The 14,334-nt window shown below is 45.6% G+C and overlaps 1 protein-coding gene across 2 annotated transcripts in view; it reads right to left on the bottom strand.

Annotated features, from left to right (window-relative positions):
* MYO1D (myosin ID) overlaps nt 1–14,334 on the bottom strand; it is a 185,082-nt gene that overhangs the window by 71,087 nt on the left and 99,661 nt on the right. For both annotated transcript variants that reach the window (XM_068419052.1, XM_068419053.1), the window contains exons 20-21: nt 9,941–10,054; nt 3,426–3,580 (exon numbers count right to left, since the gene is read on the bottom strand). In XM_068419052.1, the coding sequence (XP_068275153.1) occupies nt 3,426–3,580; nt 9,941–10,054 (269 nt within the window). The remainder of the gene's footprint in view (nt 1–3,425; nt 3,581–9,940; nt 10,055–14,334) is intronic.

Below are 14,334 nucleotides of genomic sequence, written 5' to 3'. Positions count from 1 at the left end.
TTTTAGCACAGACAATAAAAATAAATTCTTTGAGTTAGGGTGTGCTGCAGAGCGGAGCACAGCGCTTGGGAACAAAGGATGGGTCTCGGTCACCTTTGGTGATGACATCTGAGCTGCCTTTACAATCCATGGTGTTTAAATCATGATGCCTCCACGCTGCAGGGAGGTGGTGACACACACAGTGCCAGAGCCACAAGAGGATGAGAGTAAAAACAATTAGGGCTTTGGAACCTGGCTATGATCAGGTCTTCTCTGGTGACGTACAGCTCTGAAGCACATCCAGAAAGAGTCCTCAGGACTGATCAGTTAAGACACCTTCTAGAGGCTTAAGGACCACCCGTTAACTCGACTATATTCAATTCACTGTCTTAACCAGCAAAGTCGCTACTCCAGAATTTTATAGCTCGTGGAAGCATCATGTTAGTTTTATGCTATATAAATAGTGACTTTTGACCACAACCTGAAAGTAAGAAAAATCCTACAAGGAATAATTTTAAAAATTGTTCAGCCTGGAGAAGACAAGGCTCTGGGGAGACCTTCTAGCACCTTCCAGTACCTGAAGGGGTTACAGGAAAGCTGGAGAGGGGCTTTTGACAAGGGCATGGAGTGACAGGATGAGGGGGAACAATTTTAAACTGAAAGAGGGGAGATTGAGATGAGATATGAGGAAGAAATTCTTTGCTGTGAGGGTGGTGAGACCCTGGCCCAGGTTGCCCAGAGAAGCTGTGGCTGCCCCCTCCCTGGCAGTGTTCAAGGCCAGGTTGGATGGGGCTGGGAGCAACCTGGTCTGGTGGAAGGTGTCCCTGCCCATGGCAGGGGGGTTGGAACTGGATGGTCTTTAAGGTCCCTTCCAACTCAAACCATTCTATGATTCTAAAAAGATGCAGCCTCAGGTAGATTCTCACAGGCAAAGGGAAAAGACGTGAACTCAGGCAATATGTTCCCAAATTCGAAGCGTTTATGCAGTGTAACTTCTCCAACAGCAGCTGCCAGGATACAGCATCTAAAGACGTTATCGCTAAACTTTATGCCTCAACTATTTTTTTTCTGAAAATTTCCCAAATTTTCCAACAGCATCGAAGTTCCCAGTTCACAGAGTTTGGAAAAATAATAAAAATTAAAACAAAGCATCTGAATTAGAAGGTTGAGGCATCCTTGGCATAGATGTCACCACCAGCTGCCTCCTCATCTTTCCTACACACAGAATGGCCTAGAATTTTACATTATTTTATTACACAAGTGTTTCAGTACCATTAATACCATGCTGCACATAACCGAGGGCAGCTGTGCCACCTTACCCCTGCCAAAACATCGTAACAGGAGTTTAGGACTGGTATCGAGATGGCTGGAAATTACTTTGTATGTTCAGAGACCTTAAGTGAGACCCTCCCTGTAACCCAGGACGCTGCTCCCCACGTCCCAGGTGGAGCAGAGCTCTGAAGTCCCATTACAGGGTCACCCGGCGATTGAACTTTCAGGCTCATGATTTTACGGCCGGATCCACTTTCTTTTCACAGCAACCACCTTCTGACGGGCAAGACAGAGAAACCTGACACTCACCATGAGGCACACGGTGACTTTCGGCTAATCCCGTTTAATGAGGAATTCCCAAAGTGCCTCTCAAGCAAGGGGTCAGCTAATCCCATTCCCTGACAGGATTTTTTTAACTCTTAGAAAACGGAAAGTGGCTGAAAACAAGAATATTTCCTTTTATTTTGATTTACAGATATTGCTTTGAACAGGGAAACCATGATATTTGGATATCTGGAAAATTAAACATGAGCTGTTCCTGTACATTACTGTTAAACCAGTAACTTTTATTAGATGTTGGAGAAAAAGGGGCTTTTAGACCAGCTCTCCCATTTAACCAGCTGTGCTGAGATTTGTCATTTGAAGCAGCAAAAAAACGCTAATATTGTTTTAAGTGAAGATTAAACAGCATATAACACTATTTAACCACCATTCTTCTACAGTGATTAGATAAAAACAAATTCTTTTTAAAGATCAAAATGTCATCGTTAAAATCCGTATAAGAAATTGGAAATCAATAGTTTATACCCTTAGGTGAAAGGCACAATATTTTAGACCGATGGCTGTACCAGATACACGACGGGTACTTTGTAGTAAGGGCCAAGCAAAAGGAACAGCAAACCAGGGCAGTCTGAACACTGAATATAGAGGATTTGGAGTGTAATCAACAGTTTCACAGCTCTTCCCAACATTAGAGACTTGTTAAGGCACTGAGGAGCATCAGCTGTCTGAAGATGTCACCTGTGTTCAAAACACGCCAGACATGAGAGAACTCGAGCTACTTCACAGGTTTCCTGAAATGAAGTGTGTTGCTTTACAACAGCTACCTTTGAAATTAAACTATACTTAGGGAAAAGCAAAACCAGAGAATGTTTTCTGTTGCTTTTCAGCACTGAATTTCTCCAAACAAGTTATGTCAATGCTGAGAATTCACTTCAAATGAACTTAGCACCTACCTCCAGCAGTACAGACAGCAGGGAACTTCACACAGTAGTGGTGAGGAGCGGCTAAACCGGCACGTTCGTCTTGAATTCACGAAAAAAAATTACCCAGGGACCTAATGTAACCTAAACTCACTCTCATTGTCCTGCCACTTGTAGCTCTGTATGAATATTTACCTATAGAGACTCCTCTTTATCGGTCATAAATGGAGGATGATGTTGTGAATGGCAAAACGCACGTGATGCTGATCAGCATCAGTCCTTGTGAGAATCTGTTCCATGGGAGCAAGGGACCAACTCCGAAGGTCTGTTCGCTCCACGCACCGTTTCTCTACAGAGTTACCTTTATGTGATTGCCTGCAATGAAGTCACAGCTGTGATGCTTGTCTGGACAGTCCTGAACTTGCTCGATGGTATAAAGGTGATTATTGCTAGTTCAGGTGTAGCTACAAGAAGCTCAATGCAAGACAACCGCTTAAGTGTTCGGTTCACCAATAAAACAGCTTTTGCACATGGATTTACAAGAGAGACAACTTTCAGGAAACAGAGATGACACTTTACAGCTCAAGCAATAAATCATCTACTGATACTGGGGGCAGGGGGAGCAATTTGAGAAAGGAATATCTACATCTAAATTCTACATGTTGAGAGTCTGACTGTAAGAATTATTCAGGAGACGTTGTGACACACTCAAAATGCATCTTCAGTGATATTTGTCCCCAAACAGCCATGCTCTAACACACACACACAGGGAAGGTACAACGGGCAAGTGAAGTGTTGTAGCTAAAAAGTACGTCCCAAAAATGCAAGGAAAAAGATGTTGCTCTGGTATCCCAGTAACACAGTGAAGTAACACAGATAAAGCTCAAGACTGGCATCAAAATGACTTCAGGAGAAGTTTCCGATTTGGCACGGTAGACTGAGGATTCAACAAAATCCATCCCCAACACTGACCTCTTGAAGTGACTTGCCAGGACTCCCACCAGCTCGCCAATCCTGCTGTCGTTAGAGGGGTCTTTACTGAAGAGACAGACAATGAGATCCTTGTTGTCTTTCGTGTGGAAGACCACGAGCTGGTCCTTTCCATTGGAGACACTCAATCCTATCAACTGGGAAGAGAAAGCAAGAACAATGTTATACACGTTGATATATCTTTGCTACTTGCCAGGCTAGTTCTTTCCAGGATGCCACGCTCACTCTCAACGTCTGCCTCTACCAGAAAGCTCAGGGCAATGGCAGCGTGCAGGTCCTCACACCTGCTGAAAAAGTGAAGGTTTTTCAAGTCAACAGGGTTTTTTGGAAGTCAAACGTCTCAAAGGTGCAAGGAAATGTTACTGTCTAGACTGGGTTCACTCTGAGATAACTCTTAGAATCATGGAACCATTTTGGTTGGAAAGGACCTTTAAGATCAACTCCAACCATTAACCCAGCACTGCCAAGCCCACCACTAACCCATGGCCCTCAGCACCACATCTCCACGGCTTTTAAATCCCTCCAGGGATGGGGACTCCACCACTGCCCTGGGCAGCCTGTGCCAGTGCTTGACAACTCTTTCGGGGAAGACATTGTCCCTGATCTCCAATCTAAACCTCCCCTGGCACAACTTGAGGCCGTTTCCTCTCGTCCCATCGCTTGTTACCTGGGAGAAGAGACCGACCCCCCCCTCGCTACACCCTCCTTTCAGGCAGTTGTAGAGAGCGAGAAGGTCTCCCCTCAGCCTCCTTTTCTCCAGACTAAACACCCCCAGGTCCCTCAGCCGCTCCTCATCACACTTGTGCTCCAGACCCTTCACCAGCTCCGTTGCCCTTCTCTGGACTTGCTCCAGCACCTCAAGGTCTTTCTTGTTGTGAGGGGCCCAAAACTGCACCCAGGATTCGAGGTGCGGCCTCACCAGGGCCCAGTACAGGGGGACGATCCCTGCCCTAGTCCTGCTGGCCACACTAGTGCTGATACAAGCCAGGATGCTGGTGGCCTTCTTGGCCACCTGGGCACACTGCTGGCTCATATCGAGCCACCATCGACCAACACCCCCTGGTCCTTTTCCACCAGGCACTTTCCAGCCACTCTTCCCCCAGCCTGTAGCAGTGCAGGGGGTTGTTGTGCCCCAAGTGCAGGACCCGACACTTGGCCTTGTTGAACCTCACACAGTGGCCTGGGCCCATGGATCCAGCCTGTCCAGATCCCTCTGCAGAACCTTCTTACCCAGCTTCTTGCTGGAAGCAGCACTCTCCCATGTTACTGCAGTGCCCTTCTGCATATCCAGTACCACGGGCCACCCACCAAGGAGTGCACCAGGTGGATTTCTACCGGCTGAAGCTTTCTTTCCCAAATATCTCACACTGGATGACACCACATTGCTCAGTGGCAGAGCCACAAGCCTGCTTTTTTTTTTGTTTTCAAAGGAAACCAACAATCATCATGAGTCTGAGCAACAACCATCTTCAAATTCACACACGCAGCACTGGGAACACAACGACACGCAGATAATGTAAGAACGAAGTTTCTTAGTGAAAGTCTAATCATCTTGGTGAATAAGTTGCAAACCCTGCAAAGCCGTGATGATTCCAGTATTTAGACATGGATTAAGGTCTTGCTGTTCTGACAAAATAAAAAGGTGTGGGGTTTTGGTGGGGTTTTTTTGTCTCTTAAGTAACTGCTACTTGGCACATTAAAAGCTTTGTCCTCATCATCTCACACAGCAGAAGGAGGAAGTTTTTAGGAGTAGCAATCTGGCTACAGAGGCTATTCAGATGAATATTAGAAAAAAGCACAAAATGAATCTGTGCTGGGGAAACAAACTATAAGGATGGCAAAAGAAACGTCAAGAGGCAAGTACATTTAACAAAACGGTGTTTAAAAAAAAAAGGAAAAAAAAAGACAGAGAGGGGAAAAAATGATGAGTACAGAGAGAGAATATAGCAGACCTTCCCTGTCCAGCAAAGGACTACACGACTCCTTCGAGTCATCCAGAGATTTGCAGAGAGAAGCCACATTCTCCTAAAAGTGAGAGGCACCAATATACCATTTTGTGGAAATGAAAGTCTCATTATTCCCTTCTTAAGGAAAAAAAGCCTTCTCTGTAACCCCCTGCCTGGGTTGGAAAGGATATTAGCACAAATGGAGCTGGAGACTCACTCCTTTCCGAAGCAGGAATGATATTCAGCAGCAGTGTGGGTCCGTGTGTTTGCTTTAGCAGTCACAGCGTGTTATTTCCAAGAAACCTGTTCCAGCCCTGGATGTCTGACACGCATCAGACAGCGGCACCGTCCCAGAAAAGCACGTCACAACCACCGTACAGCAGTGCGGTGTGTGCCCTATTTTCTGGATAAAACACTACACAAGTTTAGGATCACTCACCTTTTGTTGGTTTATTATAACACTCTGATGGTTTATTATAACCCTCTGTCTTCACTGCTGCAATCTCTGATATTTTAAAACCTGAGCAGAGACCTTCTGCTACCAGTTGCATACATCCAGTAGAGGTGGAGTTTATTCTCTGCCATTCACGCTATTTTGAGGTTACAAAATACTTTAAAAACAAGCTACACTTCATGCACAGACATTAACAGCTGCCTGGGTTTATAGGGTCCCTTAAAATTAATTTGCATGCTTAAATAACATCCTGTGAGCACAATAGCACCACAGGGACCACTGCCATCACGGTTTTAAATGTGCACCAAGTGTGAAAGATGACCGAGTTGAAATCTCTGGGTTTGAAAAGCCTGTTTAAACAGTAATTATTCAACAGAACCATGTTAGAAGTCCAAGAGCCCTTTAAAATTTTCCTATTTCACCCCTCCTCATAAGAATGAATAAATATATTTATTTATGAATGAATATTGAATTCCTATATGAATGAATTCCTCCTATATGAATTCCTCCTATATGAATGAACAAATAGAATACAAAAGAAACCATTTCAGAGAAGGTGCTTCTCTCAGTATTTACAAACACTAATATTAGCTCTGCTTGAGGATCAGGAAAAAATTCCCAGCATCAACAGAACATCCTTTATTACATTCACAACTGGCCCGGGGAAGGCAGTTGCCAGATCCTTTCTGCTATTCAGTCCATTTAATTCCTTTCTGCCATTCTCTGTTTATTTTCTCTCCAGGTAAGAACAAAGATAATTGTATATTGGTACTTCAGAACACTTGCACACAGAAAATCCCTCAAAGTAGCACCTCAATCCAGCAAAATAGGCAGGGTTGAAAGGAAAGTCATTGCTTTTGCTCATGATTTGCACAAAATTACAGATTCCTCACACAGGAGACGAAATAACAGGGACCCGAGCAGGCGTGTGGTACGGGCTGGACTTCAAGCATTTACATGTAAACATCTTTCAAGGAGATGGGGAACTGTGGTGCGATTTCTTCAGCTGAAAACAAGTTTATGGTGGTAACAGACATCAGCTGACTGTCTCCAGCGAGATTTCCATGGAAACACCATCCCTGAGGATGCTGCCGTGTTGACAGGGTGCTTTCGGGACGCCGACGGCGAGCAGCACAGCTCACAGGCAGGCGAATTTCAGCCGGGTTCACCTTTACGTGTCGGAAGGGCAATCCATCCCCCCCAGTGAACGCGCATCCTTCTAGTAGGACATATCTGACACACTGATATATATCAAGACTGGTGTAATTATTATCCGTTTGCTTCTCAAAAATCTTCTTATCAGCTCAAACCATTGTTCTTCCCCCCAAAGGAAGGAATATCTATATCACTAATTGGCTACTTACACCACCTCCTGTACCCTGTAAATGGGTTTCCACACAAGAGGGGATCGGGCACACAGGAAAACGAGAGAGAGAGATGCAAGGCAGCTCAAGAGGTGAAAGACAATGCATCTTTAAATCATTAAGTAACAAAATATAAAACATAACTACAAAAAGGAAAAAGCAACTGCATTACAGCATTAGCCTTTTGCTGGAGTTCAATTTAAGAAATCCTGGCAAAAGAAATATGAATATTTCATGTACTGAAATATATGTATATGTTCACATGTATATGAATCAAATACGTTTCCACACTGTCTCCTCCTCTCTTCTCTTCCTGCGGCACAGAGAGGGGTCAGCACTAAATCAAGGGGAGCAGTGAGCATGCCCTAGCACCAGGATGCAATCCTGGGGTGTACGTGCAGATTTGCTACTGTTTCCCAGGACCACAGCGCAGGAGAAGCAGGTTAAAGGAGAGGCTGTGGCCAAAAAAGCAGGAATTTATCACCACAGCATTTACCAAAGATAGCTTTCCTCAAATTTCCACACTGGAATATTATCCTGACACCTGTATGAGTCCCTGAAGGGTCTTTGGGAACCATCCTTCCTGCGCAAAGTATTCCAGGACCACTTCACAGTTACTCAGGTCCAAGAAACTGTTCAAGGTCAAGAAGCCTTGTGGTAGGTTGCTAAAGGGAATAATTGCAGATCTACAAATAAAGCTCATTTATATCCACAGGAATTTAAATGTTCTAAGAGCAAGAGATCTAGATGCACAGACCAGTTGTGGTTTTGCTGCCAGAGGAACTGCAAAGCAGACAACCAACACACAGCCTGCGCTACAGCACTTGGTATGAATGGATACTCTATTTTAGACACCTGTTTTTTTCTGAAAAAACGTTAATTGTTAACACTTCTAAGGAACAGATATTCTATAGGCAACCTACAAATTGTATCTGACTTAGAATCATATGGTTTGGGATGGAAGGGACCTTAAAGACCATCGAGTTCCAATCCCCCTGCCACGGGCAGGGACACCTTCCACCAGACCAGGTTGCTCCCAGCCACATCCAACCTGGCCTTGAACACTGCCAGGGAGGGGGCAGCCACAGCTTCTCTGGGCAACCTGGGCCAGGCTCTCACCACCCTCACAGCAAAGAATTTCTCCCTAATATCTCATCTCAGTCTCTCCTCTTTCAGTTTAAAACCGTTCCCCCTCGTCCTGTCACTCCATGCCCTTGTCAAAAGCCCCTCTCCAGCTTTCCTGTAGCCCCTTCAGGTACTGGAAGGTGCTAGAAGGTCTCCCCGGAGCCTTCTCTTCTCCAGGCTGACCAGCCCCAACCCTCTCAGCCTGTCTCCACAGCAGAGGGGCTCCAGCCTTGCTTGCCTCCTTTAATTTTTAAGGCATTAAGGATTTCAGAGGAAAATGTTCAGGCTACCAACACAGTGAGCTCATCTCTTGCTGTTACATGAATGTACAAGCTCCACCTTCAAACCCATCAGGCACACAGGTAAAGCAGACATTTTTCTAGAGCTGTGATAAATACAGATTTACCTATCACTACTAATGTAGTAAGTGAGTTGCAGCGGCCTAGACAATTTGTATAGGGTAACAGCTCAGAAAACCAACGCTGAGAAATTGTGATGGACAAAATTCCACCTTGCCCACTTGCGTTCACCTTGATCCTTTGCAAAAACCCACCCATCCAGGAAAAACACCCTGCTTAGAGTCTGTATGTATCTGAACAAGTCGGTTTGCACAAGCAGGAGTCGGCCATTTAGGAAGGTAACCTGCTGACACTGCTTTGCCACAGCAAACACTTACTGGGACCAGTAAACAAGGCAGACGAGGACGTTGCTCCACGCAGACGCTGCGGTGGGTGGTTGGTGCACAGCTTAGGTGGGGGACCAGCAAGGAGGTTAGGAGAGGAGCTATAAAACCAGCATGAAGGATGCAGCCTGGGCTAATCGTTCACTCCACATTTGCAGATTAGATTTTACCGTTACCCTAATCCCATCTCCGGCTCTTTTAGCAATATGGGGCCGCCAGGTTTATTATTTCTCCAACTGCAAACGTCCCAACAAATTTGCAAACGACATTTCCAAGCAACCCAGCCAGGTTCTGTAGGTTTAAGATAACCGTAGTAGCGTTACCTCAGGCTGAGGAAAACAAGCAAGCAGTTGAATCCACACTCCAGGATGAACTAAAATGAGGTTTTTTTCCCCCCCCATCCCCCTTCCTACCAGTGATAATCTGCTGCTTTGTCACTGGCAGCTAAACTCTGCTACCCCGAAGGCCAGATACCTCACCATAATTCCAAATTTAGCTTTGATAAGATTTACATTAAACATGAACAAATATAAAAAAAAAAAATTCAAACACGACACGAAGGATCAAACAAACCCCCAGAGACACAGAAACAGTGTCATAAGCTGCTGCGAAATGCCAACCCCCTCATGGGGCCAAGATTTTGCAGCACACAGCAAATAAAAAACAAAACAGAAGAACGAGCAGAAAAGGGTGTGATAAGCAGTTTGGCTTTTAGCTTTTATTTTATGCACTGAAATTAAAAGCTAACATGATGCATCAGTGTTGTAGATAATTGCACTATAACTCTTTTAAAGACATTAAATATAGTAAAAATTGTAAACCAAGGTCTTTTTCCACTGTATGGATATGAAAATAGAGCTAAACAGTAAATGCATGGCCCGTGACTACGAGAGCCTGAGATGAGATTCCCCCCTCCTCGTACTTACATTATAGAGGGGGATGGTCTTCATCACTTTGTACTGCTTCATGGGGTCCATCTTATAGAGGTGTCGATCAGTGATGAAGATCGCTCTGTCCTCCACCTTATTAAAGCGATTGACCTGTAAAGAAGCAAATTTTCAGTCCCACTAATCACTGCAAGAACAAGCAGAACAAAACCTTGCAGCAGTAAATACAGACAAGGAATACTGGAGAGAGTCCTGCAGAGGGGTACGGAGATGGTCAGAGGGCTGGAGCATCTCTGCTCCGAGGAGAGGCTGAGGGAGCTGGGGCTGTTCAGCTGGAGAAGAGCAGACTGAGGGGGATCTTATCAGTGCTCACAGATACCTCAAGGGCGGGTGTCAAGGGGATGGGGCCAGACTCTTCTCAGTGGTGCCCAGCGACAGGACAAGGGGCAACGGGCACAAACTGAAACATGGGAAGTTCCATCTGAAAATGAGGAAAAACTTGACTTTGAGGGTGACTGGCACAGGCTGCCCAGGGAGGGGGGGAGTCTCCTTCTCTGGAGATATTCAAACCCCACCTGGACGTGACCCTGTGCAACGTGCTCTGGGTGCCCCTGCTTTGGTCAGGGGTTGGGCTGGATGATCTCCAGAGGTGCCTTCCAGCCCCAACCAGGCTGGGATTCTGTGAAGGTACTTACAACTAAGAAAACCATAGTGCACTTCAAACAGCTTTAATACTGGCTTCCAAAAAGAGGCAAAGGTGTTTTAATCTTCAAATGACTGAACCCTCTGACAAAGGTGGGGTACAGAGGAGATGGAGCTAGACTTCTCGGAGAAGTACAGCAAAAGGACAGAAGGCAACGGGCAGAAGATGCAGCAGCAGAAACTGGACATAAAGGGAAAAAAATCTCCTGAGGATGGTGGCAGCCCTGGGGCAGGGCTCAGAGAGGCCGTGTAACCTTCATCCTCCAGGATTTTCAAAAACTCAGCTGACTCAGAGTCTGAGTGACCTCATCTAATGCTGAAGTCAGCCCTGCTTGGTGCAGGAGGTTGGACCACAGAGCTCCAGAGGTCCCTTCCCCCCTAAATCATCCTGTGATTTCATCGGCCCATACGCTACCATGAAAATAAACTGAAATATTCTGACAGTTTCTAGTAGTTCAGCAAACGCAGCTTAGTGTCACCATTGGGAAACATTAATATCATAATATCTTAATGTTGTCACTGGGCTCTGCAGTTGTAAATTTAAGACCAATTAGAGATGCATGTTATAATTCAATGAAGAACCATTAGCTGCCTGCTGAGGCAAACCACTATATTATCACCTGTAATCTCACTGGCAATCAACAGCAGCAGAGATTATCTGTATATATGTGTCCTAACCCTCACAAAATAATCTCAGGCATACCCAAGAAGTCGGTTTGGTTTAGTTTGAACTCAAAGTACCACCTGCCTGGGGTATCGCTTGCATAACCAGGCACTCAGTGCATGGGGAAAATAAGCTCCATCTTGTAATGTATTTACATTTTTTGTGTGGATCAACCCTAAAATGTTTTTTTCTTTCCCCCCTAAATACCAATTATATGTAACAGTTCTGATAAGGTAAAAATTAACTGTTGGAAGACAGCAATATGTGAGCCCCTCACCGTTGCAAACAGCCACAGGCACAGCCCCACCTCCCAGTATTTTGTTGCATTCATGCACCCAGTTTCTGTGTCATAAGAGTAATGGGAGAACAGATTATTGAAGCACCAGCTAATGATGCAAAATAACAGACAGCCCAGCAGCAAGCGATGTATAGGGGTCATAATTATATAATTTTCCTTAATTCTAAGTATTCTAAAGTTCTGAATTCATGTTTATTTTTGGCCACCAATCAGGTCTCCAGCAACATCATCCCTCCAGTGCCTGACAGACTAAATCACCGAAACCGCTGTCAAACGCCACAGAAGCACCTCTGGAAAATTATTGCAAAAATATGCAACTGTTTATTAAAAATGTACTCATTCAAAGGATACAAGATACTACATGGTGTAGCTGCACAGTAATATCTGATCTGGGGAAGATCCAGGAAGACTGAAGATAATAAATGGGAGACCCCCCCCCTGCAGTGCTGGGTCCAGCTCTGGGGACACCAACACAAGAAGGATACGGAGCTGTTGGAGCGAGTCCAGAGGAGGCCACGGAGATGCTCAGAGGGCTGGAGCCCCTCTGCTCTGGAGACAGGCTGAGAGAGTTGGGGCTGTTCAGCCTGGAGAAGAGAAGGCTCCGGGGAGACCTTCTAGCACCTTCCAGTACCTGAAGGGGCTACAGGAAAGCGGGAGAGGGACTTTTGACAAGGGCATGGAGTGATAGGACGAGGGGGAACGGTTTTAAACTGAAAGAGGGGAGATTGAGATGAGATATTAGTAAGAAATTCTTGACTCTCAGGGTGGTGAGACCCTGGCCCAGGTTGCCCAGAGAAGCTGTGGCTGCCCCCTCCCTGGCAGTGTTCAAGGGCAGGTTGGATGGAGCTTGGAGCACCTGGTCTGGTGGAAGGTGTCCCTGCCCGTGGCAGGGGAGTTGGAAGGAGATGGTCTTTAAGGTCCCTTCCAACCCAAACCAGTCTGTGACTCTATGATAAATCACTGTTCCACACCTTAGGGCATTAGTGCAATTGTTGACAAAAACAGAAGTGGGAGGATCGTGTTATGGCAGGAAACAAAATTATATTCTCTCCAGAGAAGCGTTTTATACGCCTTTATTCATATCTCCTCTCTAAACACAGATCATTTCAATTCCCCCCATCCCACCACAACTCATCACAAATATTATTCTAGGCTGCCGGGAACGTTAGGCTCCAGCAAGTGGGGTTTTCACAGAGGAAAACGCGTCTCACTAACATTACAACTAATTTGTCCAGGAAATACAACATCAAAGGAGAAAGTCTGATGCCATTTAGACTTTCAGATGCCCAAACAGGCCGGGTACTAAATAGTCACCAGGCAAGATGCAAAGTTCTGTCAAAAGTCAGTAAGAAAGTAGGACACAAAGTAGAAATTCTTTTTCACTAAGGCAGAACTGGAGTCATCGGTGTATCACAGTCACAGAGATATTTAATAATCAATTGAGATGGGTAGACAAGGCTGAGACGTGATGAGGTGGATGAATATAAATGGGACTTTCCTAGGTCAAGTCAGGAGACAACTGGAGAACTTCAATATTCTCAGTCAACAGGCAGCAGAGCGGCAAAGTTCAGAGCAGACAAAGGCACAAGATGCAAATTGGAGAGCTACATGACAGCTTTAAATTAACGGCACCAACTCAGAAAACTGTAACTGAAGATGATGTTAAGACAGTTCTGGATAGATCTTGGCACAAACACACGAGGCAGCTGAAAACAAGCACGGCAGTAAAGACTAGCACGGGGAATGGTGTCCTGGGTGCCACCATCTCACTGGGAATGGTGTGTGAAGCATGGGCATGGTGGACGTCAAGGAGACTCTAATAGTTCAGAGAAGGTAAAAAAATGATTGAAGGCCTGGAAAATCTGACAAGAAGAGATGCTGAATAACTGAGATCATTTTAGGAAGAGATGAATGGGAGGAAAAAAAAAATAAAGGCTCTGAAACACTGAGTGGCCCAGAGAAAGTAGGTTAGGAGTGTCTGGTGCTACACGCTGAGTTGTTCGAGCAGAGTAGCACAGGCTCCTCGAACCACCATTCGGCTGTGCAGCTTCCAGCACACCACACCCCGCGTCTTGGGAGCTGAGGCAAAGGCTTCTCCAGCCTGTTAGGCTGTGAGCTGCCCCACGCAGAGCTCAGCCCTGACGCTCTGTGGCCACGGATCCCAAACATGTCTCTCTGATTTATTTTTTTTGAAGAGTCTGACAACACCACCTGGTCACTGCCATGATCCTCCTTGTTGCTCCCATCACAACGCCCTGCCTGTTGTCTGTGCCCACCTCCAGCATGGAGCCCACAGTGGCGAAGGGAGCAGACCTCACTGAGCTGTGCAACCAGAGCCAGCCCAGCGCAGAGGTCCTGCAGCTGCCCAGAAATCAGGGTTGGGAAGCAAGTCTAGCTTTTGCAAGGCAATATAATATTGTAGCAGTTCTACAGGCATGTTTTAAATTCCACTTCTTTTTTGTGGTTACCTAGTTTTTAGTGTTCACACTGAACAACAAATTCAGCTGAACAGCTAAAGAAATGTACTGAAGGGCAAGTTCAGCAGCTTATCTCAGAAGTAAATTCTCACTGCTCTACAACTCGTGTCATAGAATCATGGAATCGTTTTGGTAGGAAAGGACCTTTAAGATCATCGAGTCCAACCATTAACCCAGCACTGACAAGCCCACCACTAACCCATGGCCCTCAGCACCACATCTCCACAGCTTTTAAATCCCTCCAGGGATGGGGACTCCACCACTGCCCTGGGCAGCCTGTGCCAGTGCTTGA

The sequence above is a fragment of the Nyctibius grandis genome, chromosome 26 (genome assembly GCF_013368605.1).
Source record: "Nyctibius grandis isolate bNycGra1 chromosome 26, bNycGra1.pri, whole genome shotgun sequence".
Taxonomy (NCBI): Eukaryota; Metazoa; Chordata; class Aves; order Nyctibiiformes; family Nyctibiidae; genus Nyctibius; species Nyctibius grandis.
This window is presented reverse-complemented; position numbering and strand designations above follow the sequence as displayed.